The 26,083-nt window shown below is 33.4% G+C and overlaps 2 protein-coding genes across 7 annotated transcripts in view; both read left to right on the top strand.

The window, feature by feature from the left end:
- The window catches only part of RpS24 (ribosomal protein S24), an 84,528-nt gene extending 60,164 nt beyond the window's left edge, over nt 1-24,364 (top strand). The window contains exon 4 of the mRNA XM_069036719.1: nt 24,355-24,364. Coding sequence (XP_068892820.1) covers nt 24,355-24,357 — 3 coding nt within the window. The 3' untranslated portion in view covers nt 24,358-24,364. The remainder of the gene's footprint in view (nt 1-24,354) is intronic.
- LOC138122437 (ankyrin-3-like) overlaps nt 1-26,083 on the top strand; it is a 67,257-nt gene that overhangs the window by 19,363 nt on the left and 21,811 nt on the right. For 4 of the 6 annotated variants that reach the window (XM_069036701.1, XM_069036697.1, XM_069036696.1 and 1 more), the window contains exons 2-14: nt 11,583-11,690; nt 19,885-20,017; nt 20,280-20,443; nt 21,567-21,722; nt 21,783-22,109; nt 22,166-22,442; nt 22,502-22,662; nt 23,007-23,210; nt 23,267-23,557; nt 23,612-23,767; nt 23,867-24,163; nt 24,228-24,411; nt 24,954-25,046. In XM_069036701.1, the coding sequence (XP_068892802.1) occupies nt 11,583-11,690; nt 19,885-20,017; nt 20,280-20,443; nt 21,567-21,722; nt 21,783-22,109; nt 22,166-22,442; nt 22,502-22,662; nt 23,007-23,210; nt 23,267-23,557; nt 23,612-23,767; nt 23,867-24,163; nt 24,228-24,411; nt 24,954-25,046 (2,551 nt within the window). Of the gene's footprint in view, nt 1-11,582; nt 11,691-19,884; nt 20,018-20,279; nt 20,444-21,566; nt 21,723-21,782; nt 22,110-22,165; nt 22,443-22,501; nt 22,663-23,006; nt 23,211-23,266; nt 23,558-23,611; nt 23,768-23,866; nt 24,164-24,227; nt 24,412-24,953; nt 25,047-26,083 lie in introns of those variants that run through there. The other 2 variants (XM_069036698.1, XM_069036700.1) reach the window with 2 other exon arrangements.

The following is a 26,083-nucleotide window of genomic DNA, read 5'->3' as shown; positions in this document are numbered from 1 at the left end:
TAAAGTTCTTAATTAAACCGACCTCATGTATTGATTAAAAATTTTAAAGTTTTAAAATTTTTATTATTAACAACTCATTAGGCTTATTAATTTGGACAGTTTTTTTTTTTTTTATCGTCACCTAAATAATTTAATTTTATTATTATCATTATTCATTCCAGGAGAAGCATTATGCTATAACCTTGTTCAGTGCGAAATTGGTGCATCACTTATAAACTGTGGAAATGGATCGATCCCTTATACCTTCCCGTTCTGACCAGGCCATCCATCTACCTAACCCACCTTCCAAATGTGTCCTATTTTCGCCCATCAAATGATATTACCGAATCTGATCCAATGATTGTATCGGGTGTTTTTTTTTAAATTTCACATCATAGTATGCGATTGTGAACGCACTATACAGGTTACGGATCACGGATCAGTTGTTTAAATCTTACGTTTTACATGAGTGGTGCATTCATAATCGACTCTTTAACTACGAGGTGAAATAGTAATCTGTTGAACTGGGACCTGATAACGCGGATTTAGAACAAGTCTATTTCTGTAGCTGAGTGTACGTTTCAGAATTATACCCCACTTTACCGCTTGACTTTGTCGCATCTCTGTTCCACATTTTGTATTTCAGTCCCTCTTCTGCGCATCCTAGCGGCCATCCAAGATTTGACGAGCTGTATGTATATAAGTAAAAAGTATATCAATTAAGTGTATGTATCTGTAATAAATATCTTAAGTTTAAAAAAAAATATACATATGTATGTATAGTCAAGAGCGAATGCGAAAATACGATAACTGTCATATATTAACAAATAGCGATGGTGTACATGTGTTTCAGCATTAACCCTTAACTACATACTAACCTATCGGATATACAGGGACATTATAAATGATTGTGCTATCGTAGTTGGCGTTGAAAACCCACACAAATTTTGGATGTGCCGCCAGCCTCGCAACGTTACACAAACTAGGAGACAGATTTCCACTACCGCCAGCAGCGCTACCTATCGGCGATACTAGTCCCACTTATATTATGAAGCTTGCGGCACATTCAACTAAGCCACCAACGCCTAGTACGAGTGTACAGTAATTTATAATGACCCTGTATAACAATTAGGTCGATTCTGTATCGCTAGCTAACTACATACATATATTGCTAAAACAAAGTTGATCGTTCCTTAGCAAGTTTTTTTATATACATACAATGTATTCGTATTCTGTAAATTGATTCAATCGCTCAGAATACACATTTTTCATTTTCAATAAGTTGCTATCAAGCTCGCTAAGAAAATAGTTTGCAAGCGATATCGCTACGGGATAGCTTCATAGCGACGAAGTTACCCTATGTCTCACCGGCGGCTAGATATGTTTGCATATATCATGTATAAATTTAGGAAACTAACAACACCTTTTGAAAAAATCTTATTCTTGGACGGATATTCGAAATTTATCGGATTTAACACGGACACCTTTTGACACTGAAAATTAAACAAAAACACTAGGGGCTAGTTTACAGAAGCGAAATTAAGTTAATCATAACAAATGGGAGATTAACTGAACACGTGACCAGATTGAACCAATCGAAGTTGTGCATTCATGGGTTAATCGCACATTAAAATTTAATTCTCTTTCTACAGTGTCCCCGGATAAGTGCAACTGAAAAATCATAGTTGGTCGATGATTTTGAAATTTTGTGTAGGGGCCTAGATGTTGATTCTAAACAACTTTTCTTAATAACTTTTTGTTGTATTTACCAAATAAAAGGCACTTTACAGAAAAAAATAGGTTTTTGAAAATTTACAAGGCATACTTGCCTTTTCAAAACTAAAATTATGTTAAAAATTAGTCTTTAACCAAGCAGGGCTGAACCCCAAAAAATGAAAATTCAAGTCGAGAATTTTTTATCTTTTACAAGAATCGTTTCACCTATCCGGGAACACACTGCATAAACTGGCCCTAGTACTTTCAATATATAAAATTTATTCAGAACACAGTGATCACGATACTAAATATCAGTCTAAGAAAAAAAGCAAAAGCTGCAAAAATAAAATAAAAATTACAGCTCAAAACTGGTCATTCTGGACCTAATTTTTTTGCACACTCTGGGTCAATGGGGCTTTGACTGCATGAAAATTTCTAACATTTCATTAAGTGAGTCCACCCCGCCTTTTGTAGATCTGGATCTTCACATTTGTGGTGATGCGAAGAAGACACCTATATGCCGTTCACGATTATTTTAAACACGCAGGAGGCCGCGATATTTTTTTGTTAGATTGTCGTCAGGTCCTGTCATATGACGTTTCGTTTTTAAATATTCGCATTTATGTCAATTCCATCATTAATTTGGTTAATAAGAATTTACCCAGAACTGCCCTACAAATATGTATGTTTCATTTCAATTACAATTTTACGATTATTGTTCCTAATGCGTTCAATTATTTAAAAAATGTAACAACTTGGGAGCCGTGTTCGGTTGAATTATAACCTAAAATAGATTTATTAAGACAAATCACAATACTGCCAACTAAAATGTCAGATTTTCATAGATAGTCCGAATTTGAAATAATCGTGAATGGTTTATACAGAGTGTCTATAAAAGAACATATATCAAGAGTCCTGTGGAACTCGAATATATTTGATTTTTGCCGCTTTGTCGCATATTGTGGTACCAAATAGAAAAACAGAGGTTATGTAACATCATTAATGACAGGTTCTTTGATTTTTACAATAAAAGCAATTAAACTCCTTCGTGAGGCAGCAATCCATACTCCAACCTTTATAGGATGCAATCGGGTTTTTTTTCTAACAATTTTCTGACAAGTGGAGAGTGGTCTGAAGTGATAACTTCCTGAGGGATTTTTTTTTAGTTTTGATCCATTCGTTGGCGTAAATCTTCAACAATTTCGTCATACACTGGCGGTCTTCCTACAGTTTTACCTTTTTCAATACCTCTAGTTGCCACAAATCTATCCACAATCCTTCTAACATGTGGGCTTCCGCATGTTATCATTTGGAAATTTACCGAAAAATTCTTCCTTGCAAGCGTTTATTAGAATAAACCCACTCTCCATTCTACAGGGTACCATTTCGGTAATATGACATTACAATGAAGGTGTTTTGCTCTAGCGATGAAACCATTGTGGTTCACTGAAAAGATTGCTTATTACTTACTGTAAACGTACGAAAATAAATGATGTCGTACCTTCCTAATTCGTAACTTGTTTTTGATATTCAGAGTTTACACTTATGCGGAAAAACGTTTTAGTTTTGATAAAGACTGTTGAAGAAAATCACAAGCAAGACGACCTAGACGCCGAACTCACAATTGACGCTAACATTTAATTAATAATTTGACATTTGTCATTTGACATCTAATTTGCCGGCTTCAACGGCTTGACATAGTTCGGCCAAAAAAAATATAGAGCCGTACAGTTCCACAGGACTCTTGATATATGTTCTTTTATAGACACTTTGTATATAACGGTCTTATTTTTGTGAGAAATATATAAAACCAACGTGATATATTGCAGTAAAAACTAGGACGGACTTTCTCTCTTATTCTTTATCTTAATTATTGTTTATTCCTTAAAACTAATCCCTCGTCTGAATGACGGTTTTGAATTTATTTGGGGCGTTGAACACTAAGTGTACGTCTGAGAGACGGCTACTCTTATTTGACTCCAAATATTTCACGAAACAAACACTCCACTGTCACCGTTTTTGGGAAACTGGTTCAATGCAAAGAAATCATAAATTACATAAAAGCTCAAAAAACCAACATTGCTAGGGAGGGGCCATTTTGCATATAATGTGATGCAGACGGGTTAAGGTCAAGATGGTTTTGGGTTCGTATAGGAATGAGCCACTGTTGCGCTATACGTTCGTTTTTCACAGCCGCTTGTGATGTGACAAGCATTTTTTTGAAACATACGGTACAAATTTGTAAGTACGAGTGTATTTCTTTAGGTTAAAATTTAAAATAATTTAATTTTTATTCTTTCATTATTCAAATAAAAAAGCAGGCAACAGCATACTTTTACGGTGTCTGAAATGTTTTTTTTTTGTAGAAATTTTGTCTCTTAAGATAACGGATGTTACGCTGTATTGCTTTCATTTTATTTTTGCTCCATTTTTCATAAAGGTCGTTGGCATTACAAGGAATCAACATCTAATTTTGTGAAACTGTGCAAATTTACGTTACACAAGGCGGTGTTTTAGTATACACTAATAAAAAACAAAATAACGTTACGGATTACTTTGTCTGTCACTGATGAAGGTCGAATTAAATTTAATGGTGGTTTGGTCATTGTATGTCCGATTACGTCATCTTTATCTTTCTTTCTTGAATCACCAGTTCAGTCTGAAATTTATTATTATTATACTGAGTACTGTTCGGTGAATAGTTGAATAAAAATAAAGATTCTATGTTACATATCACCGAGGCATCTTTTATATTTGTCAAAATAAGTTTTAATATTTCAAACGATGTATGATGAATTGATGATACATAAAAAACTGGGACAAACATCACAATTGTAATATAAAGTCAAAAATTGCAACTATGCATCGGGGAAATTTTTCTAATGACATTGGCAGAAACATCAAGTTGAAGTTCAGTTCTTTAATGTTGTCTACATTCTCAAGGTTTTTATACCGGGTGCCCCAAAATTCGCGGAACAACGTAGTAGTACGTTGTTAAGTAGTCATTAAGAGATCAGATTGGAGGATTGATTAATTAATTTTTTTTCACGACCTGTATAATTAATAATGAGCAACTTTACTCCCTGATTGTATGGAGTAAAGTGGTTCTTTTTTCCTCTTGGGCAAAAAACCGCAGCCAACTCAAGCTTTTAGTCATCTTTTTTCCCCTTGGGCAAAAAACCATAGCCTATTCAACCTTTTATGGTACATATTTATTTCGAATTAATTTTTTTTTTCACTCGAGGTGCAGTTTGTAGCGCGAAGGCGAAGCCCGAGGGTCCTACAAAGCAACGACGGTAACAATCATGCATTCCCGAGGTGCAGATACTATTATTTGCACGATTCAAAAATTTTAATTGAAAAAAGCCGAAAGGTTAAAAATTATTTTTAACTGTCAACCTGACACATCAATTTAGCTTGACAGTTAGTGATAATTTACAAATTTTCGGCTTTTTATATTAAAATCGGTGAGTCGTGCAAAAAATAGTATATGGACCTCGGGAGTGAATGATTTTTACCCTCAGTGCTTTGTAGAACCCTCGGGCTACGCCCTCGGGCTACAAATTGCACCTCAGGTAAAAATCATCCACTTCACTCCCTCGGTGCATAGTTTAGCATAGAATTCAAAAATAAAATCTAAGTGAGGTAGGTTTCGTTTAAAAAAACATAACTTTAGTGTTTTTATAATATTGTGACACACTGTATATATACCGCAATATTTTCCGATTATGTAGTAGAAGCGTAGCTATCATCTAGAAAAAAGAAAAAGTTGATATCTTTCGCAACTCTGGGACACCTGTATATGGAAAATTTTTAAAAATTAAATGCTTTATCGCGTATTGATATACTCGTATGTACATAAATTATTTGTGTTTTTTATTAATTCTGAATCTTTAAGCGATTTAAAAACGTTGATATAGTTTGTCCAGTGAGAGATTGGTTGACATAAAAATTACTAAATTCTACGAGAGAAAGTAGTATAGTCCAATTTTTACCCTTTTGAGGTGACGTCCCTATTTCCTTCCTCGCTTTCTCTTTATTCAAACGACAGAAACAGAAAAAACAAAAGAAAAGGCACGTTTATTTATTGATGGTCACTTTGAGGTTATTTTATACTCCTGTCAATTTGACAATTTTTAATTTCTTTCTCTTATTACCATGGCTTATTACATTGATTACAAACATAACCTTTCGAAGCAATTGTCAACAAATTTGAAACATTATAGTTATTTATGATCAATTCAAATTTGTTTCTGATGCTAGCTCAAACATACGTGAAGTCACTAGATAATGACGTCATCACAAAAAGGTAAAAATTGGACTATACCTAACGCAAGTAAAATTTGAAAAACATACATATGTATATCCTTCCAGCAGTGACATTTTTGCCCTGAAATTATGGTCTAATTAATGTATTCTAGTGCATTTTGTAGTGTTGGGTTAATTTAATAAAATTTAAAATCTCCCAATCTCGCTGGACGAAGTTTAGCTTTGATTTCAATTTATGTGAACCGTATTTGAATCGGTGCATTAAGGTCAAGGACTGTCGATTCAACCGAGAATAAATATTTTATGAAATGACATAAGAGTTTGCCAGTGTTTATTATCAAATACCTATGTAGGCGTACCTAATGTTTGATTCCAACAGAGCATTTCAACAATTTACCTTATAAACGTTTAACGGTTAAATTTTTATCACGTTTGTTGATACGTTATTCATATTGGTATAAAATTACAAGAATCAAAACGAATATTTTTTTTTTTTGTTAAGAAAAATGTTAAATACATTAATTAAATGAAATCTTGTTTTTCAGTCCAATCACCAAGCACAATTTTTTTTGTTTGCAGTTTTGACTAACTATGTCATCATGCACTAAATACCTAGTTTAATTAGATGAGCTAAAGGTAATGTGTGGTCTTTCAAATTCATTGAGTGTACATCGTCCCTAATTGTAAGGCAATAGGTCTGTTTACTGTAGTCTTCTTATTTGGCTTCAGTGGTACCATGACAGTTGGATAATTGGTTCCACTTGCTACCCGCGACATTTTCGCTTCATTACCAACATCCTCTCTTCGATAAGAGTATAGTGCATTTTATTTGAACAAGTGATTTACCAGCAGTTCTAAAAATATATTAGCCCCAATTTACACAGGTGAAATCCTTTTAACGATTTACTTATATGTTGCGTAAATGAAATCTTATTTATCAATAAGAATTTTGACAGCCGTCTTATATACACATAAAAGTTATAGACAACTTAACAATTTGATGAATAATTTCAATTTTATTTTTTTAATAAAACTAGTTAATAATAAGAGGAACAGCACATACAGATAATTTTAGCTTATTAATTAACCGTGGATTTTTTGATTATTTATCGTTCTCTCTAAAAAATAACTAATGTAAGGTAGTTTGCTGCTACTAAAAATACCTCATTGTACGTGTGAATTAGGATAATATCAAAATTGTTGATGTAGGCTCTAAAATTTAATTCAATTGAACAGACATTGTATGTTTCTAAGGATCACCAATTGAGAATTTCCGTTTTAGGGTTCAGAGCCATGCAAAATTATTGACCCTCTTACAAAGCTCATCACCTCAATTGCATAATGCATCTTAAGAAAATGGAGAACTCCATGGTTGGTGTTAAGTTTAAATTATCACTTAAGGGCGAGAATTAGACATGAAGTCGGGTAAGTTCGGTAATGTTCACAACGAATTTGTATATCGTTTGGCTATCATCGGTAAGGTTGATTGAGCTCATTTTGACAATATAATGTGATGAGATATTTTTATTCATATATGTTTTTAAGCGTTCGGCTTTGGTGTAGTATGTTGCTAGATATTTATTTGGTCGTCGCACACAATGATAACACACTACTTCACTTAATGTATGTATTTATTAGCTACTGTTTATTTACAAATACAAGTTGTCGCTCGGACAGACCTCATGAAACACAGGGAGGTATATAAGGGCTGGTCATAAATGCGCCCGCGGCGCCATCGGCAAACCAGACGATTCGTGGTACGCAACAATATCTACTAAAATTTACTCAATTTTGTTGTTGTATAGGGGATTTTTTTCAAATGTTTCAATTGACCCCGGTTGCCATCAACACTTTTTTGAGTTGTCGCACGTTGTGCCGCCACTAGGTCGATTAAAAAGGTATAAGGGCGCCACTGAATGACAATTTAGAAATACAAACTGAATTGTCCGATGATTTTTGTCAAAAATCAACGATATACCTAAATTTAAGAAATTTTATTCCGTACTTCACACTTGGATTTCTGTTTACCAAACCGTTACAGGAATAAGAGTTGAACAAGACTTTTTTCCAAAAGAGAGTAGGATTAAGCTGATCTAAAAGATTTATCATGAGTCATCGTATATTATCATTGTAATTGAGTCGTTTACAGTCTGGAGTTTTTAGCAATTTGTTATCATAAATTACACAAGCCTGCACTGATTTCGATGTTTGCATAAAATTGACAGTTTTTGAACAATTTCGACCCCCTGATTACGAAAATGATTTTGGTTTTGCGCTATCACGTCTAGTTTTTTCACAAATCGTTTTTTCTTAAAATTGAAATGTTCACCTAGAATGAATGAATTATTTCAAAATTTCGATATTGTAATATCGGACAACAATATGGATATTCGAAATTTCCTTGTTTTATTTGCGAGTGGGACTGCCGGGCACGAGACAAGCATTGGACTCAAAAGAAGTGGTCTTTAAGAACTAGACTTGTACCGGGAAGCAATAATAAAAAATAATTTAGTTGTATCCTAAAAAAGTAGTATTAGGTACCACCAATGCATATCAAACTTTGTTTGATGAAGCAATTTGTAAAGCCTCTTGATAAAAATGGACAATGTTTCAAGTATTAATGTACAAAGTTACCAGATCTCTCCAATGCCAAATGAAAAGAGGTTAGGACCTCAAATAAGATCTTTGTACAAAGGTAATGATTTTCAAAATTGTATGAATGTTGTTGAAAGGAATGCCTGGCTACGAAAATATTGTAAGAATCATGTTTAAAAATTTTCACATCTTGGGATGTAATATGAGTTTGAAAGTGAATTTCCTCTTTTCGCACTTAAATCTTTTTCCTAAAAATCTTGGTGCTGTCAGAGAGGAACAAGGGGAACGTCTTGACCAAGATATAAAACAAATGGAGAGGTGATATCAAGGAAGATGGAGCGTATCAATGATGGTAGACTCTTGCTGGATGTTACAGCGCCATGTACCCAAAAAAAATATACAGCAGGCAATCAATTAAAAGAAGTTTCCTCACAAAGCGTTAAAGATGCCATTCTCATAAGGATTAAAAAAAATAGTTAGATTATTAACCAAGAATTATTATAAACATCTTATTTTCCTAAATAAATTCCTTAATTTTTTTTTGTTAATTGTGAAAAAACCTGACGTGATACAAAAAAATGAATTGTATTTTTGTAATCAGGGCTCCAATGTTATACAAAATCAGTTATCAAAATCAAAACATCGATTAAAAAGTTTGTTTTGCAAATATCTGTATTTAAAAGGTGGAAAATGTGTCTAACTAACCACATACATATTTCACATTGCCGCTGTATGTACAGTCGTTCACCAAAATAAAATAGGACAAATAGTGTTACCTTAGACAGTTTCACAATTCAGATTTGTGCAGTGTAACTGGGACGTATGTCTCAGATTACAACTTGACGATTGATCTACAAAAAGTTAGATTGTGTTTTTAGCACTGTATTTTTATTTATGTTTAATTCGGCAGCACGTACTGATTGATACCCCATCTCTTAATCTTGTGATTACCGCTTTCTGTTGTGGCGTTAAGTTTGGCAAATTTTTGACTCTTTTGTTTTCTAAGAGACGGATTTTGCAAAAATATCGAATTACAGAATCGAAATTTACTTTGTCCCATTTTATTTTGGTCAACGACTGTACATTTGTAGGAATACCGTTACATTTAGTAGGTGTATTTACAAAATAAATTAAAGTTATAATATAACAAGTTAGTGTTCAATTGAAATGTTCATCAAGTTGACTTTGACTTTATTTTTTAAAAGACAACAACATCGTAAATGAAATTGGTTAGACAAAGATAGCGACAAAAATCAAAGCCAATTTGATGAACTTTTCAGTTGAACACGTTTTCTAAAGGGTGTTTTTTTTTAATTTGGCGTCGAAGTAAGCGTTGGAAAGTCGATTGAGATCGCACCACCCCTGTATAGTGCGTTCACAATCGACAGTTCAACGCCTGCTTCGACGCTAAATTAAAAAAAAAACACCCGTTATACTCCTATAACGATTTCATCTCTATGCACCACTAGTTCATAAATCCAAGAACAACAGCTCAGTATAAAACTCTTGATTAATAAATTCTTTTCGTTTTTGATACACGAAATGAAATTTTACACTTATGATAAAGCTTAGTTACGAAGCGTTATCATTAATGCAACAGTTAGTGCTTATTCACAATGGACATAAGAAATACATAAGAGATATCTAAGAATAATTTGTAAATTTGGGCAATTGGAAAATAATTTATTTGTCCATATAACTCAAATATGATTCTTCATGCCTTTTTGTACATCATATCAATAATGCTCACTGAGGTCACTTCTCATAAGTTACGTAAAAATTAATAGTATATCCACTGCATGTATCATGAATTTCTTATGCCTTATGTCAAGCTTATGTCCATTGTGAATAAGCACTAAGTCTTATGTTTTATGTGTAACAGGAACTCGCGTTTTCTGTTGCTTCAGGAGTCTTATTATATGGATTTACTTTCGCAGCGAAGATGAAAAAGCGACAGACATGACTTGGAAAGCATTATAATGTCAAAGAATAAACGTGCTACAGCATTTAAATGCTGGGTAAAATCGGACATGTTAAACGTAATTATTATTTTTTAAATTATTATTCATTTCTACGTGATGCTTAAATAATAATATGTATTTAGAATTTTTCCAAATATGTGTATGACATAGTGTATCAAACTGTATTTCATAACAACATAAAGTATACAGGGTGATTCAGAAATAAGTTTGAAAAAAAAAACTGGTAATTGGTGATGATGAGAAGAAGACATAAAAAAAAATCTTATACAAGTTTTTTCGTTTTCGAGATACAAATGATTGAAAATTTGGTCAAAATTGCTAGTACAGTTAGGGACACGGAATTTCGGGCATCATTTTTCTGTCATTTCAACAAATTGCGATATAAATCACTCTTTATTGTCAACGTGACATTCAAAAGTCAAATTTTGAAATTTATTTTCTGTTCACGATAATCGCATGTCAATCAAAATCGTCGCAAACGGTAAAATTGAGGTTAATAATGTAAAGCCTATTTTACATTTTTTGACGGTATATTGACAGTGATGCCCGAAATTCCTTGTCTCGAACTGTACGCTGCTGAGTTAAAAATATTCTAAAAAATAATCAACTGACATAATTTGTAATCGAGTCATCCATGGATTTGAATCCGTATGTCTTTTGCGATTGATATGTCGAAATCTAACCTGTGTTTCAAGCTGCGTTTTTTGGAGCGTGTAACGAGTAACGACATACTCGTACCTACGATTTCGGATTCATGGATAACTCGATTAGCGATTACAAATTAATTTGATCGCTCTTTATAAGTAATTGAGCAACTACTCTGAGAATTCTAGTCACAAAAATTATTAACATTAATTTTCACATTAATTTTATTTTAAAGTCTGAAATTAAGATTTGGTAGAAGTTTTCGTTTTACTTTTATTTTATTCTTATTCTTAAGAACGTAGTTCACTTACGAAAAGTTGTTCAGACTGATACGCCTTTTTATAATAACAAAGTGTATGTAAGTACATACTACCGAGTTTTAAATTGTTTTTGCAGACGGATCCGAACACAGCATTCCTGAGGGCAGCAAGGGCAAATCAGTTGGATAAAATTCAAGAATACTTGGATTCAGGCACAGTTAGAGATATTAATACGTCAAATGCCGTAAGTATTACACTAACAATATATCTAGTATATTTATTGACAAAAAGAATACATAATAGTGACAAGGATGAAAAATAAATACTGATACTATGTAATAACTTCCAATAAATACACATATATTACATATACAATATTAATTTCAAAAATTGTCGTGTTCTCAAAGTGTTTTACACTTCTTTAGAGGAGACCATGAAATATAGAGGGTGTCCCACCCAAGACTTTCGAGCCTAATATCTCGGTTATTTGTCAACGGATTTTTATGAAATTGAAAATACAGATACAGAAGGTTCAGTTAGTAATAATAAAATTACTTCAAGTTAAAAAATGTAATTTTAACACATGTTTCCTTTATTGAAAATTAAGCGCAACTATTATTAGATTGTTAAACATTAAAAAATAGGTGTCTACACAAAAAATTAACTAAATCGCTCATTTAATTCAACGAAAAGATTAGATTTTGTTGTTAAAATTTTAATCTAAATTATGAAGGTATTTGAGCAGTTACTTTTTGAAACAATTGATGAAAAGTTGCCAAGCAACATTTTGTACATCCCTTAAAATCTGGCAAAAGTGGGCTTATTTACGCGCAGGAAAATTGAATTTTCCGGACTAGTACTGTAAATACTTTACTAGACGCAAAATACATTTTTTCGATGTTTTTTACTTTGTAACTTTAGTTGCCAACAAAATTGACAAACTTGATTTTAGTGGAATTTGTAAAAAAAAAATTCTAAAATTTGTAAATTTCGTCTTTTTTACGATTTCCGGAAAAATTTAATACAAAACACGTCAGTAAAATCTCTTACTCGGAGCTTTAAAATACTCGGCATTTAACTCCTCTTCAGTAATATGCGATTTTCCTGACTTTTATGTAAATAACTATGAAAAAACTCTAAAAATAGACTACAGTGGCAGAAATTTCAGTATTGTTGAAAAAGGAAATAATTTTTGCCTGCGGAGAGTGTCGTAAGAACTTCAATGACACAGTTCGTTTTCTCGTGGAACACTATCCAAATGTAGGCTTTACAAAATTTAAGGTTCAGAGATTTGTCACTTTATTTGAAGAGACAGGAAGCGTACGTGAACTAAATTACCTTGCTAAAATATCCCGATCGTGTTTTAGTGCTTTATGGAAGAATTAAAGCATCCAGTATAATAAATTACGTCCAAATGTTGTCTTTAACTTTGTAAGTGTTTGTAAGGTTAGAAAGATAAACGTCAAATATGTCACCTGCATTTGTGCGAAAAGGAGTGACCAAAATTCGGCGATAGTGCGCGTTTGTTTCATACGCGTCTACGTTTTTGCATCTGCAGGCACGTTTAACACAATTTTTTTCTTTTTTCTAACAAAGCAGACGTCTTTCAAGGACGAGTTTCTCCTTACTGCATTTTTATTTGACGATCAATTTTTTGATATAAATCTTAGTGATTCAACGTTTTAAAAAGGCATGTAAAAATTACGTTTTTAAGACTTGGGTTATTGCATTAATGGTATTTTACTCTTCACCGTCTAAAATATGTGCATTTTAAATTTCACAAAAATCCGTTGGAAAATAACCGAGATATTAGGCTCGAAAGTCTGGGCTGGGACACCTGTATATTAAAAATATCAACATAATTTGAAATGCCATTAATTGCGTTTACAAGATTATCTGACAGAAAGTTCTACAGTTGCTTGCAAAAAAAAAATGGGAACTCTCAAAATAAAATTGACACATTTTTACAATGTGTTCATAGTTCGTTATGAGAGATAGGTTGGAATTATAACCAAAATTCAATAACATTTTGAAAAATTATTTGATAGAAATTGTCAAGTAGACAATTAATTGACAAATGGACAAAACGAAATTTACATTAGAAAAATCCCGTTTTTTTTGCAACTAACTGTATAACAGATTAAATGAAACAAAAAATATATTCCGATTTGCATTGTTAATTTGTTCGGTGACCAATTATTGAGTTAATTCCTTACATCAACCACTTAAAATCTTTTATGAACACAGCAATAACTTTGTTTATTTAAATATTTCAATGGTTGAAAATTGTTGTAAAAAATATTTTTAATTTTAGGTAAATAGCTTGCAAACATATGCTTACAATTTTATGTTTTTTGATATTTGTGACACAGGCTTAATACTTAATAATTGATTTAACAAAATTTTACGCACCTACAGTCATGTTCAGATAAACCTGGGACAACTTTATTTTTCGAGGGTAATGTGGGCTGAACATGAGCAATATTTCCATGGATTTTTTGTTGCCAGAACAAATAGCAGATTTCATTTACATATTTGTCAAAGTTGACAAGTGATTATGCTTTTCAAAGTAATTTTACCGCAAAATGCCTAATGATAATAAAATAACAACTATTGAATGAATTGTTAATTTTAGGCAAAACATTTTTTAAATACAATTATAAATAATTAAATGCTTAAGTCACATTTAAAAAAGAAGTTGTCCCAAATTTATATGAACAAGTGAAATTGAGTTACATTACAGCAGTTGTCCCAGATTTATCTGAACATCACTGTTTATACAGGATGTTTCTGAAATACGTGTGTTAATTTTAACCAGTGGAAGAACACGCCAAATCATGGAACTTTTCTCTATAACATTTTTACGAAAAAGCAATACAAATTTAAAATTTAGAATAAATTAACCATCAAAGTATAACGGGTGTTTTTTTTAAATTTGGCGTCGAAATAGGCGTTGAACTGTCGATTGTGAACGCACTATACCTACAGGTTACGGATCACGGATCAGCTGTTTAAACAAGGGCGTAGCAATGATTTTTTGCTAGGGTGGGCCAGATTTTAAACCACAGACAGATGATAGATAGATATTGCAGATGTATCTTGTTTTTAATGTGTTTTACTTATATTCTGGGGTGGGCCGGGCCCACCTGGCCCCCCCTTTGCTACGCCCTTGTGTTTAAATCTTACGCTTTACACGAGTGGGGCGATCTCAATCGACTCTCCAACGCCTTTTTCGACGCCAAATTTTAAAAAAACACCCTTTATACCCGTCTATGGGTAATGGCGAAAATTTTCTGTTGTCATAGAAACAGAGCTTTATTAAAAAGTTCCATTGTTATAGAAAGAAAGAAATAATCAAAATTTAGGTTCTCATGGTTACAAAAAATAGAAACTAGTTAATCACACAAAATGACTCTTTTGGTAAAAATTGTGGGGCAAAAAATCTTGAAATACTTTTACGAATTTTACAAAATGTTATAGAAAAAAGTTTCATAAATTGGCGAGTTCTTTCATTGGTTAAAATTAACACACGTATTTCAAGAAACAGCCTGTATATAGGTATATCGTGCGATCCATTGAATTTGTTATTAGAGTTGGCGCTGAAACTGTCAACGCATGTCTAATTTTGAACTATCGCGGCAAACGTCACATTTAATGACAATTGTAAATCAGAAAATAGCGACCTAAGGATTCGAAGGATCAAGAAAAAATTACAATGATAATGTTTATTTTATTAAACAATGTTACAACAGATGCTGAAAGTGTTCACCATTTTGTTCTAAGCACAAACGGGCCCTTCGTTTGACTCCACTGATAAACTCCGTCCTCTGATAGATTGCACGTTTTTTGACAGAAGACAGACACAGAAACCGGTTTGGCGGGAATTAATCTGCAGGGATACAACGGTTTTCTACATAACGTGAAACAATTGAGATGGAGAGTTTAGTATTTTTCACTGCTTTATGTTTTGGAACTAGAATTTAAAAACGTGCAATCTATCACCGTACGGAGTATATCATTTTGTAACATTAATTTATACACAAATAAGTGTATCGATTCAAAAAGACCTACGGCTTCAGTTCCAACGCCAACTTTAATAAAAAATTCAATGGTTCGCTCGATATACAGCGTGGTCCCGATATAACCTGCCAAAAAAGTTCTGGGTCATTAGAAGGATCTAAAAAGTCCAAAAAAACCCTCTTCATTAGGTCCAAAATAATGGGGATAAATTAACCCCTATCCACACCCATTCGACGCTGCTGACCATAAAAATACCTAGCTACTCAGGAGTTAATTGTTGGTGTTTGTAAGGATGACAATATCCAAGCAACGTATAGTGAAATTTTTTTAATAAACAATTGTCAATATCAAAATCAAGTAAAAAACCACTCTGTACCACCCTAAAATGTGCGCATATGGACCAGCTGTATAACAATTTGACACCAAATCATAGTTAAGGTTATGTTCACTTCACCTCCCGGACCTTTCTTCCGCGAATTCATTTTCAAAACAAATTTGATGAGAAATCAGCAGAAATCTTTTTCGAATTTGAAATAAACTCTCGCTCGTCAGGGCACAGGCTCAGCTATACAGGGTGGACCATCGTATAGCATTTTCTCAATAAACCATATTTCTAATCATCCTAGAAATTTGAATTTTGCGGTCAGTGATCTACACTGAAAGTACTACAACATGGATTTTTTATTTTTTCAAACAGACGCTCCAAATGGCGTCAGGACGCTAAAACATGAAAAAATTAGAATTATTAATTTTTTTTTATCGACTCCCTGGATTGAAAATACCACAGAGAACTCATTTCTGATATTAAAAATTATGAAGGAAGCATTGATTTCAAATTAATTGACGTAATAATTTTTGGTACCAAAATGTGAGTAATTTATGACGACGACCCTCGATGGGTCATATTCCTGATTGACAATGGTCACTTACCGCAAACAACCAGCTGTAAATCATAACTGGCGGTGCGGTCCTGGATTTGTAAGCTATTGGAGACCCTTGTAAATCAAACTTTACCACCGTTTGATGATTTCCATCATTTTAAAATACTACCATAAATATGCTACTACTTTGCTCGTAGATGTTAAATGTCAATTTATTCAGTTATTATCCTGATTTAAATGCCAAATTTTGTATAACCATAATCGACATTGCCCTGTGGATGAGATTGTAAGAAAAAAGTCCGGATTGCTTTATTACTTTGATAATAAAATGCTATCAAAATCAACTTTCACATCAATTTTGTTTTCTAAAAAATAATTATGCCATGTTGTAGTATCAAAATTGAAGATCATTTCCTCCAATTTTCATATTTTTTTGACCATTTTAAATAGGTTAAATTTAAAAAGTGCCATACGATGGTCCATCCTGTATTTCAAAAATGTTGACACTCAGTGTGACTAATCGTATGTTAATGAAAATCACTGTTTGGCTCATACCAACATGACAACGTTTTGACAATTGTTTATTAAAAAATTTCAATTACAGGTACCTGAATCGTTTATGACTAATCTCAAATCTGACAAACTAAATCAAATTAATGACATTTATTGAAAACGCTGTACACTGTGTACGTTAATTCAGCTTATTTAGGTACAAAAACTGATTTTGTAGACTGAGAGAAATGAGTAATAAATAAAGTGGTGTTCCTCAATGTGTAAATAAATGTAGAGGTAGTGTGTGCAAAATTGTGGAAGAACTGTGTAATAAGAGTATTGTCTTAATTGTGGTTAAATAGCCAAAATAATGTATTGAAAAAATTTATTTACACTTTTTCAACTCTAACTGAGAATTAGTGCGATTCTGTTTCAAAATTTAGCAATATTGTAATTGAACGACATTGATTTTGCATAAATGCAACCAATCAGCAGCTTCATATCATAGCAACTACAACATTGTTATATAGCAATATTGGTAAATTTTATAACAGAATCGCACCAATTATCTACTAACTAAACTAGACCTAGACTAGAAAAATTATTTTATAATAAATGTTCTGTGTGCCTTCCGTTGGCATTTAAGCACATTTGAGTACGCCGGTACCAATTTTCATAAACAGAATTCAGCATTTCTGCGTTTTTACGAATCTGGTTCGCGGCGTCTGTTACGCGTTTCTGGAGTTGGCCTTTTGTATTTATTTCAACTTCGTATACCAAATCTTTCGTGTGGCCCCAAAAATTAAAATCCAGAGGGGTTAAATGGAGGATCGGGGACGCCATCGTATTGGAATCACTGAATCAGTCAGAACCAACCTCACATAAATGCAGATGTAGCTCCATAAAAGTACAACGGGACGGAAGGACTCCTTCAGGAAAACGCTAGCCGTATGGTCGCCTTGCCGGTCTTGAATTACCACGTGTTTCGCCATAGAGTAAATGCAAATCGGCGTATTCTTGTTTTGTGAATTTCATAACTTTTTGAAAGATTTGCAAATTAAACTTGACAAATGTCATAGGTCTTAGAGGTACCGTTGCTAAGAAATTGCAGCCAAGTAACCAGAATTACCTTTTTAAAACCGATTAACTCATTAACGTACAGCAAATTTTGAGCAAATATTCAATTATTTTTTATCTCGAAAACGAAAAGACTTTCATTAGAAACATTTTTTGTGGATGAGTTGTACTCATCGTCACCTATTACTGGATTTCTTCTGGCAGGTTATAACGGGACCACCCTGTATACAGTGTGATTCAAAACGAACGCACCAACTATTAGCAGTTGTACAGAATACAGGGAGAAGAATATAAAAAAATTGGAATTTTTTTTTCCCAGCTTCAATTAAAAGTTACAGCGTGTTAAATTTAGAAAATTTTAATCAAAAATGTTGAAAAAAATCTTTTCTTGTTCCAATTAGGTACATTAGACGGAGTATTCGTTCAATTGCAATAACATTCACTAATTAAATTAGTTTTCTTTTAGTCCGTTTGCCTTTTTAAAAACCGAAATTTAAAATTTTTGTTACACAATTTTTTAATAGTTAATTAATCATGTGCTTGTATATGTCAACAAAAAAAATCAAAATTTCGAAAAATAAGAAAAAACAAAAAAGCATCAGGAGAACATTTGTATTTTTTTTTGACGTTCCTTTCACTACTTTATACGATTACAAGTAGTTGGTGCGGTCGTTTTGATGCACCCTGTATACAGTGAGCGGCAAAAGTATGGAATAAATTCATTAAAAATTAAACATATTTTTTTTTAATTCTTTGGCTAGCGTGACACGGTACTAAATTTCACAGAAAATTTAGAACACCGTGTCATACACAATTACCAAATAAATGTACTACTAAATTTTTGCAGAAATTTACCACTACGTGTTCTAAATGCAACTAAAAATGTACGAAAATTTGGGCAGAAATCACAAATTGAAACAGTTGTGCCAGAACGCATGCGCTACCTTTGAAACTTTGAATCCGTTGATTTCTATTGGGTCTTTCGCATAACTGGCCATAACGCTCAGCTGATGCGTGTACCAATTTGTGGCTTCTGCGCACATTTCCTGACGTTTTTACTGAAAATTTTAGAATATGTTGCAAACAGACTATGTACTTGTCAGTTTCTGATAAATTCACTACTAAATTTTCTGTGACACGGTTCTAAATTTCACAGAAAATTTTAAGTACATACTTACTAACACAGTTTTTGATTTGTTTTCGTTCGTTATAAAATTTATTTTTTCCAACTATTTTTTTTCTCAAAAATTTCCTTATGTAAGATAACAAAATTTTTATACTGTCGTTTAGACAATTAAAAGAGCTATCAGATCAAGAAAAAAAAAATAGGGGGGTTTCCATTTAAAAAAAGTATCGATGACATCATCACTCGAAAACAAATGACTGCTTGGAATTTTCTTGGGTACTTGAACATGTATTTTTATAAACTAAAATTGACCTGTCCAAAGATTTTTTGGAAAAAATTTTTGTTTAATTTTTAACGAATTTATTCCATATTTTTGCCGCTCACTGTATATTACATTTTGTATATGAATTATGTACATATCGTTTTGAATTTCATTTATTTATTTTGATAATATACCATTATAAACAGGAACAGAATAATAAATCAATAGAATCAGCACACAACCTACAAATTAGTTAATATAAATCGTAATTAAGTTAATTGGTAACATTTTCTTCAATATTGTTGTATTCAGCCTAATTACATAATATCGGCCATATGGTAACTTCAAAAATATTCGGTTGTGGTAAATGAATTGAAATGAAATCATTAATTGGCATGGCTGTTTTCTAAGATTGAATTTAATTTAAAATAATTATTGTGTTGGTGAGAATTTATCTTTAGGAAACTATGAAGTTATATTATGATGCTGTGCTTTCAACATGTTGGCGTGTCGCTTTTGTTAAGAAAACAACAGAGAGGGTTTGAGAACCTATATCTGGAGTTCATTGTTGGTGTTTCAGAATGGTCTAAATGCTCTACATCTTGCGGCAAAAGATGGACACGTGGAAATCGCTAGAGAGTTATTAAAACGAGGTGCTATCGTTGATGCTGCCACAAAAAAGGGGAATACTGCTTTGCATATAGCTTCATTAGGTGAGGTTAAATCTATCAGTTGTTCATTTTGCCAGGAGATGTTTTTTTTTTCAATTGTTACCCATTCTAAATTATTTTCATTTTTTTTTTTTTTGAATAACGTACCATGATTTTACGGTTGAACATAACGAATTTAAAAAAGACAGGAAGTTGCGCTCTGGTTGTCGCGGTAATTGCAGTATTCTCATAGCTAAATATAAAAGTATCGAACTTGCATTCTTTGTAATTGTATTTTTATTAATTTCATGAGTTTATTTTCTAGCTGGACAAGAAGAAATCGTAAGACTATTGGTTCAGCATAATGCTTCTCTTAATGTACAATCACAGAATGGATTTACTCCCCTTTACATGGCTGCTCAAGAAAACCACGATGGATGCGTTAAATATTTGCTATCAAAAGGAGCTAATCAAACTTTAGCGACAGAGGTTGGTGATTTAAACAGTCGTGACAACTAATTAATTAATCATCCTAAGATATAATTTTTTGTTTTTATTTAGTAATTTATGTAACTTGGAAAATTTTGACGTTCAATGTTTTTATTTTCTCACTGTAAATGTCAGGAAAAATAATGTGAAAAACATTCATTTCGAACAATGCCCACACAAGTACAAAATTGACAAACGTATACGGCAAATCGCTAGTACTTATGTAATATTCTTTTTAATATACCTGAATCATAATCCCTGTTTTTGACACAAAAATGCGTGCGAAAAAGGGCCTTTAAAACACCTAGGGTCGGTTTATAGAAAGAGAATTAAACATTTAATTCGAATTCAATTTTAATGCGCGATTAACCATGAATCCGAAATTTCCATTGGTTCAATCAGATCACGTGTTCCGTTAATCTCGCATTTGATTACGATTAACTTAATTTCGCTTGTCGACTGGCCCTAAAGCTTTAAAGGTTGCTTAGGTAACAACAAATGCACCTACACTTTGAACAATGATAAATACACATTTATACACAATTTATAACAAATATAGTTACGTGGCAATGAAACAACAACAATTGACCATTTCTATATCAACGATTAATGACACAGATTACTTCGGAAAAGGTATTTCATTACTTTTTTTGTTATACTTTTCAGATTGTAGTGCAGGTATTATAAAAAATAGCGTATGATAGATGTTTATAAGGGCCTTTAAAGCACTTGCGACGTTAAAAGCACTTCGCTACGCGTCGTGCTCTTAAACTCGGCGCGCGTGCTGTAAAGGTTCATAATATACTATTTAAGTCAAATCACGCATATTATAACCAGGTTGTTATTTTTGTCATTCATTAATAAGTAACATTTTATTTTGGGATTTGAACCACCAGTTGATCTTACCGCATACATAGCTATTTTTAAAACCCCTAATGTTTATGTTGAAATCATTACTAGCAGAGCAGTAAAGTTAGGTTTTTCATCACTGGAAATCATCGAGTAAACGTTATTAAGCATCGTTCGGCAAGAACATAAAGAATATTAAAAATTTTATGATGTATTCGATTTTATTGATTAACAAAGTGTTTCACAATAAATGACAAATTGTTTTATTTTATAGGACGGATTCACACCTCTAGCCGTGGCAATGCAGCAAGGTCACGACAAAGTTGTTGCTGTTTTGCTCGAAAATGACACAAGGGGAAAAGTGAGGTTGCCAGCTTTACACATTGCAGCTAAGAAAGATGATGTTAAAGCTGCCGCATTGTTATTACAAGTAATCCCTAATGAAATTTGCCATATTCTGGTTTCATTTAACATGTGACTAACGTTTTAGAACGAACATAATCCGGACATAACGTCTAAAAGCGGTTTTACACCACTGCATATAGCGGCTCATTACGGAAACGATAAAGTAGCATCGTTATTATATGACAAGGGAGCTGATGTTAATTACGCAGCGAAACATAATATCACCCCGTTACACGTAGCTAGCAAATGGGGTAAAATTAACATGGTCACTTTATTGGTGGCTAAAGGTGCTGATATTCAAGCAAAAACGCGAGATGGACTCACTCCTTTACACTGTGCCGCTCGGTCTGGTCACGATTTAGTGGTAGATATGTTGTTAGAAAATGGCGCACCTATGCATGCTAAAACGAAGGTAAATGCTTTGTATAAAATTAATTTACACCTGAAGATCATGTTTTCGTTTTGTAGAATGGATTAGCGCCTCTTCACATGGCAGCTCAGGGTGAACACGTTGACGCAGCTAGAATTTTGTTGTATCACGGTGCTCCAGTAGATGAAGTGACCGTTGACTATCTGACTGCCCTTCATGTAGCAGCCCACTGTGGACACGTTAGAGTAGCAAAATTACTACTGGACCGCGGTGCCGATCCAAACGCTAGAGCTTTGAACGGTTTTACACCTTTACACATTGCTTGCAAGAAAAATAGAATCAAAATGGTGGAACTTCTGTTGAAACACGGTGCAAGTAAGTTATTATATTATTGATTGAAAGAAATTAATGCTGATTCGAATAAATGAAAACAGGTATAGGTGCTACAACGGAGAGTGGCTTAACACCTCTCCATGTTGCCAGTTTTATGGGGTGCATGAACATTGTGATCTACTTACTCCAACATGATGCTAGTCCAGACATTCCAACTGTACGAGGGGAAACTCCTCTACATTTAGCGGCTAGAGCTAATCAGGTAAAGAAAGCAGTAATGTATAAAGTGCATCATTCTTTGTTTTGGAATCGTAACAAATAGTGTCAAGAGCGAAATAAACGTTATACAAATCGTATAACTGTTGATTACATAATTCGTCAACGTACGTTCTGAGAATTATTATTACCCACAGTTATTCTCTTTAAGTAAGTGGCTTTCAACCGGGAATTATTTTACCAATACGATAATTAATTTGCAAATAATAATTGCTGAAGATATGTGATCGATCACTAATCAGGATTTTTTTTTATTGTTATTTTTGCCTTGATATGATAGTTGTCTGGTAACTTACCTGATGACGTTTGTAATTTATATTTTAATTTTAGACCGATATTATTCGCATATTGTTAAGAAATGGTGCAGCTGTTGACGCTAAAGCCAGAGAAGAACAAACACCTCTCCATGTAGCGTCCAGACTTGGAAATGTTGATATCGTTATGTTACTTCTGCAACATGGTGCTCAGCCTCACGCCACGACAAAAGATCTGTACACGCCGTTGCACATAGCAGCAAAAGAAGGACAAGAAGAAGTAATTGTACTAAAATAAAATTTGGGCGGGATAAAATCGGTTTTTTTTATATGTAGGTTGCCTCTGTTTTGCTTGACAACGGCGCTGATCTGACTGCAACAACAAAAAAAGGCTTCACTCCGTTACATTTGGCTGCCAAGTATGGGCACTTAAACGTAGCGAGATTACTGTTACAAAGAGATGCTCCCGCTGATGCACAAGGGAAAAATGGAGTTACACCTCTACACGTAGCCGCTCATTATGATCATCAGCCTGTTGCTTTGTTGTTGTTGGATAAAGGTGCTTCTCCACATGCAGTCGCGAAGAACGGTCATACGCCGTTACACATTGCTGCTCGTAAAAATCAGGTATTGAGTAAATAAATCTAATGAGTTTAAAACATAAAAAATATTTTTAATCAGATGGACATTGCCACAACATTGTTGGAATATGGCGCTCAAGCAGATGCTGAATCTAAAGCTGGTTTTACACCGCTACATCTAAGTGCTCAAGAGGGTCATTCAGATATGTCTTCTTTGTTGCTGGAACATCAAGCCGATCCTAATCACGCAGCAAAGGTAAGTGAAAATACTCCAATTAAACGAAAGTACATATCTTCTGCTTCGGTATTCCTTCTAAAGTGTGTCTTAAATGCTGCTTAACCGTTGTTTGTCCAGAATGGATTAACACCGTTGCATCTGTGCGCTCAAGAAGATAGAGCGGCCGTTGCCCACTTATTACTGAGAGCAGGCGCACAAAAAGATGTACAAACTAAAGCTGGATACACTCCACTTCACGTAGCTTGCCACCATGGTCACGTAAATATGGTGCGGTTGCTCATAGAACAAGGTGCTGAGGTGAATCCAATAACTAGCGCTGGGTACACACCCCTGCACCAAGCAGCTCAACAGGGCCACGTTTTAGTTATTAATTTGCTGTTGAAAAACAAAGCAAATCCGAATGCAGTGACAAATGTAAGTAACATTAAGTCACATTGTGCGTTGAAAGTACATATTTATGACGTACTTTTGATTTTAGAACGGACAAACTGCTTTAGGTATTGCAAATAAATTAGGATACATCAGCGTAGTTGAAGAGCTGAAAGTTGTTACTGAAACTAATATTACGACGACGACAACAGTAAATATTGAAGAAAAGTACAAAGTAATGGCCCCTGAAGCAATGCAGGAAACGTTCATGTCAGATTCTGAAGATGAAGGAGGTTAGTAATTTTTGCTTTCTGTTTGTTGTTGTTGGCTTTCTGTTATATATACCTATTCAGTTATTTGCTCTTGTTAAAACGTTTCATAACGCAGGAAATTAACAATGTATTTATTTTAGATTAAAAGCATTGTCGTGTTTTTAGTTAATGTTAATCTGGTTTTGCAAAAGTTTATTGACAAGACCTTGAATTTTCATTACCTAATTAGAAGCAAATATTTTCTTTTGTATACATGTTTATCAGATATTTTTTTTTTTTTTTTTTTGTCTTAATCGACTGAAATCTTTACAAACGTGATCTTAATATCAAAGGAATAATGGAACTTTTGCATTACCTGTTTTGTTTTTCATTTTCAAGCTCTCATTTTGGTTATTTTGCCAGTAGTATTTACTCGTAATTAATGTTCATTTACTAAACTAAACGATATTGTGGCAAAGTTGGTATTTTTTTCGGGTGGGTATATATTAATTGAGGGTCATGTGAATATGGGAAATACAAAAAGGCGTAAAGGCGCTAAGGGTGGTGGTGGTTGTTGCATGCAGGCGGAGTGGACGAACCGCCCATGGCTTACGGTCGACCAACGCATGCTCAGCACGTCTATCTACCCTTCTACCAGGGACACATGACCTACACACGTAAGTCCCTATCTATCTAACACATTGTAGCTTCTTATAGCTTACGTTTTAACTGTGGATATGGTAGTTATTGTTGTCCTTGTTGTTTCTGTTGGTATTGTCTTATATTATCACTTATTATTATTCAATAATGAGTTGTATGATTCATGATAAGAAACCATGCAATTACTCTTCAGTTCCTTTTCCTCAAAATATTGATATCGTTTCACTTTGGGGAAATGTTGACTGAAATGATAGTTAGCGCAGAAACCGTACGTAAAAGTCTTTCAACTTATAAATATGTACTACAGTGTGTCCCCGGATAGGTGAAACGACTCTTGTAGAAGATAAAAAATTCTCGATTTAAATTTTCATTTTCTGGGGTTCAGCCCTATTTGGTTAAAGACTAATTTCTAATATAATTTTAGTTTTGAAAAATCAAGTATGCAACATGAGACGTGCGTAAAATTGATATTTATGTGAAGTCCAATTCACTACCAACAAATTTTCGTTTATGAAATTTTGATGCAACATATTTTCCTTTTTTTCTCGGAAATTGAGATAGAAATATTGGCGCAACCGTTGTGCGAGACACTTCTCTCACTCGACCCGACAGTGTTTAACCCCACCACTTTTCGTCACACAAAATGGTTGCGAATCAGAATTTCAGAACCCTCCCATAAAAAGTTTCACTTCAAAAAACTAACAGAATAAATAAAAAAATTTATAGATTACCATTTGAAAAATAAAAGTTGCCCATTGTCCATGAACGGGTAGATGGTATAAAAAGTATAATATGCTCACTCAGGTTTGTACTGTTTTAGAGCCATTTTATTTCCTGTATATTTTTTTTCATTTGGGTCATCAATAGCAAAGTTATAGCGTGGGCCGTTTTCTTTAAGACAACCTGTATGTAAGTGTATATTCTTAGAGTTTTGTGCAGACCTACAAGCAAAACGGCGAGCCGTTGTCCTATTGAACAGGAATGGTTCCGAAAAATATACTGATATCCATAAAAAACAGAAATACTGAGAAACTCTTCACCAATTTTACTAACA

This window comes from Tenebrio molitor, chromosome 1, assembly GCF_963966145.1.
Source record: "Tenebrio molitor chromosome 1, icTenMoli1.1, whole genome shotgun sequence".
NCBI lineage: Eukaryota > Metazoa > Arthropoda > Insecta > Coleoptera > Tenebrionidae > Tenebrio > Tenebrio molitor.
Note: the sequence above shows the minus strand (reverse complement) of the source record. Positions and strands in the feature narration are given on the sequence as shown.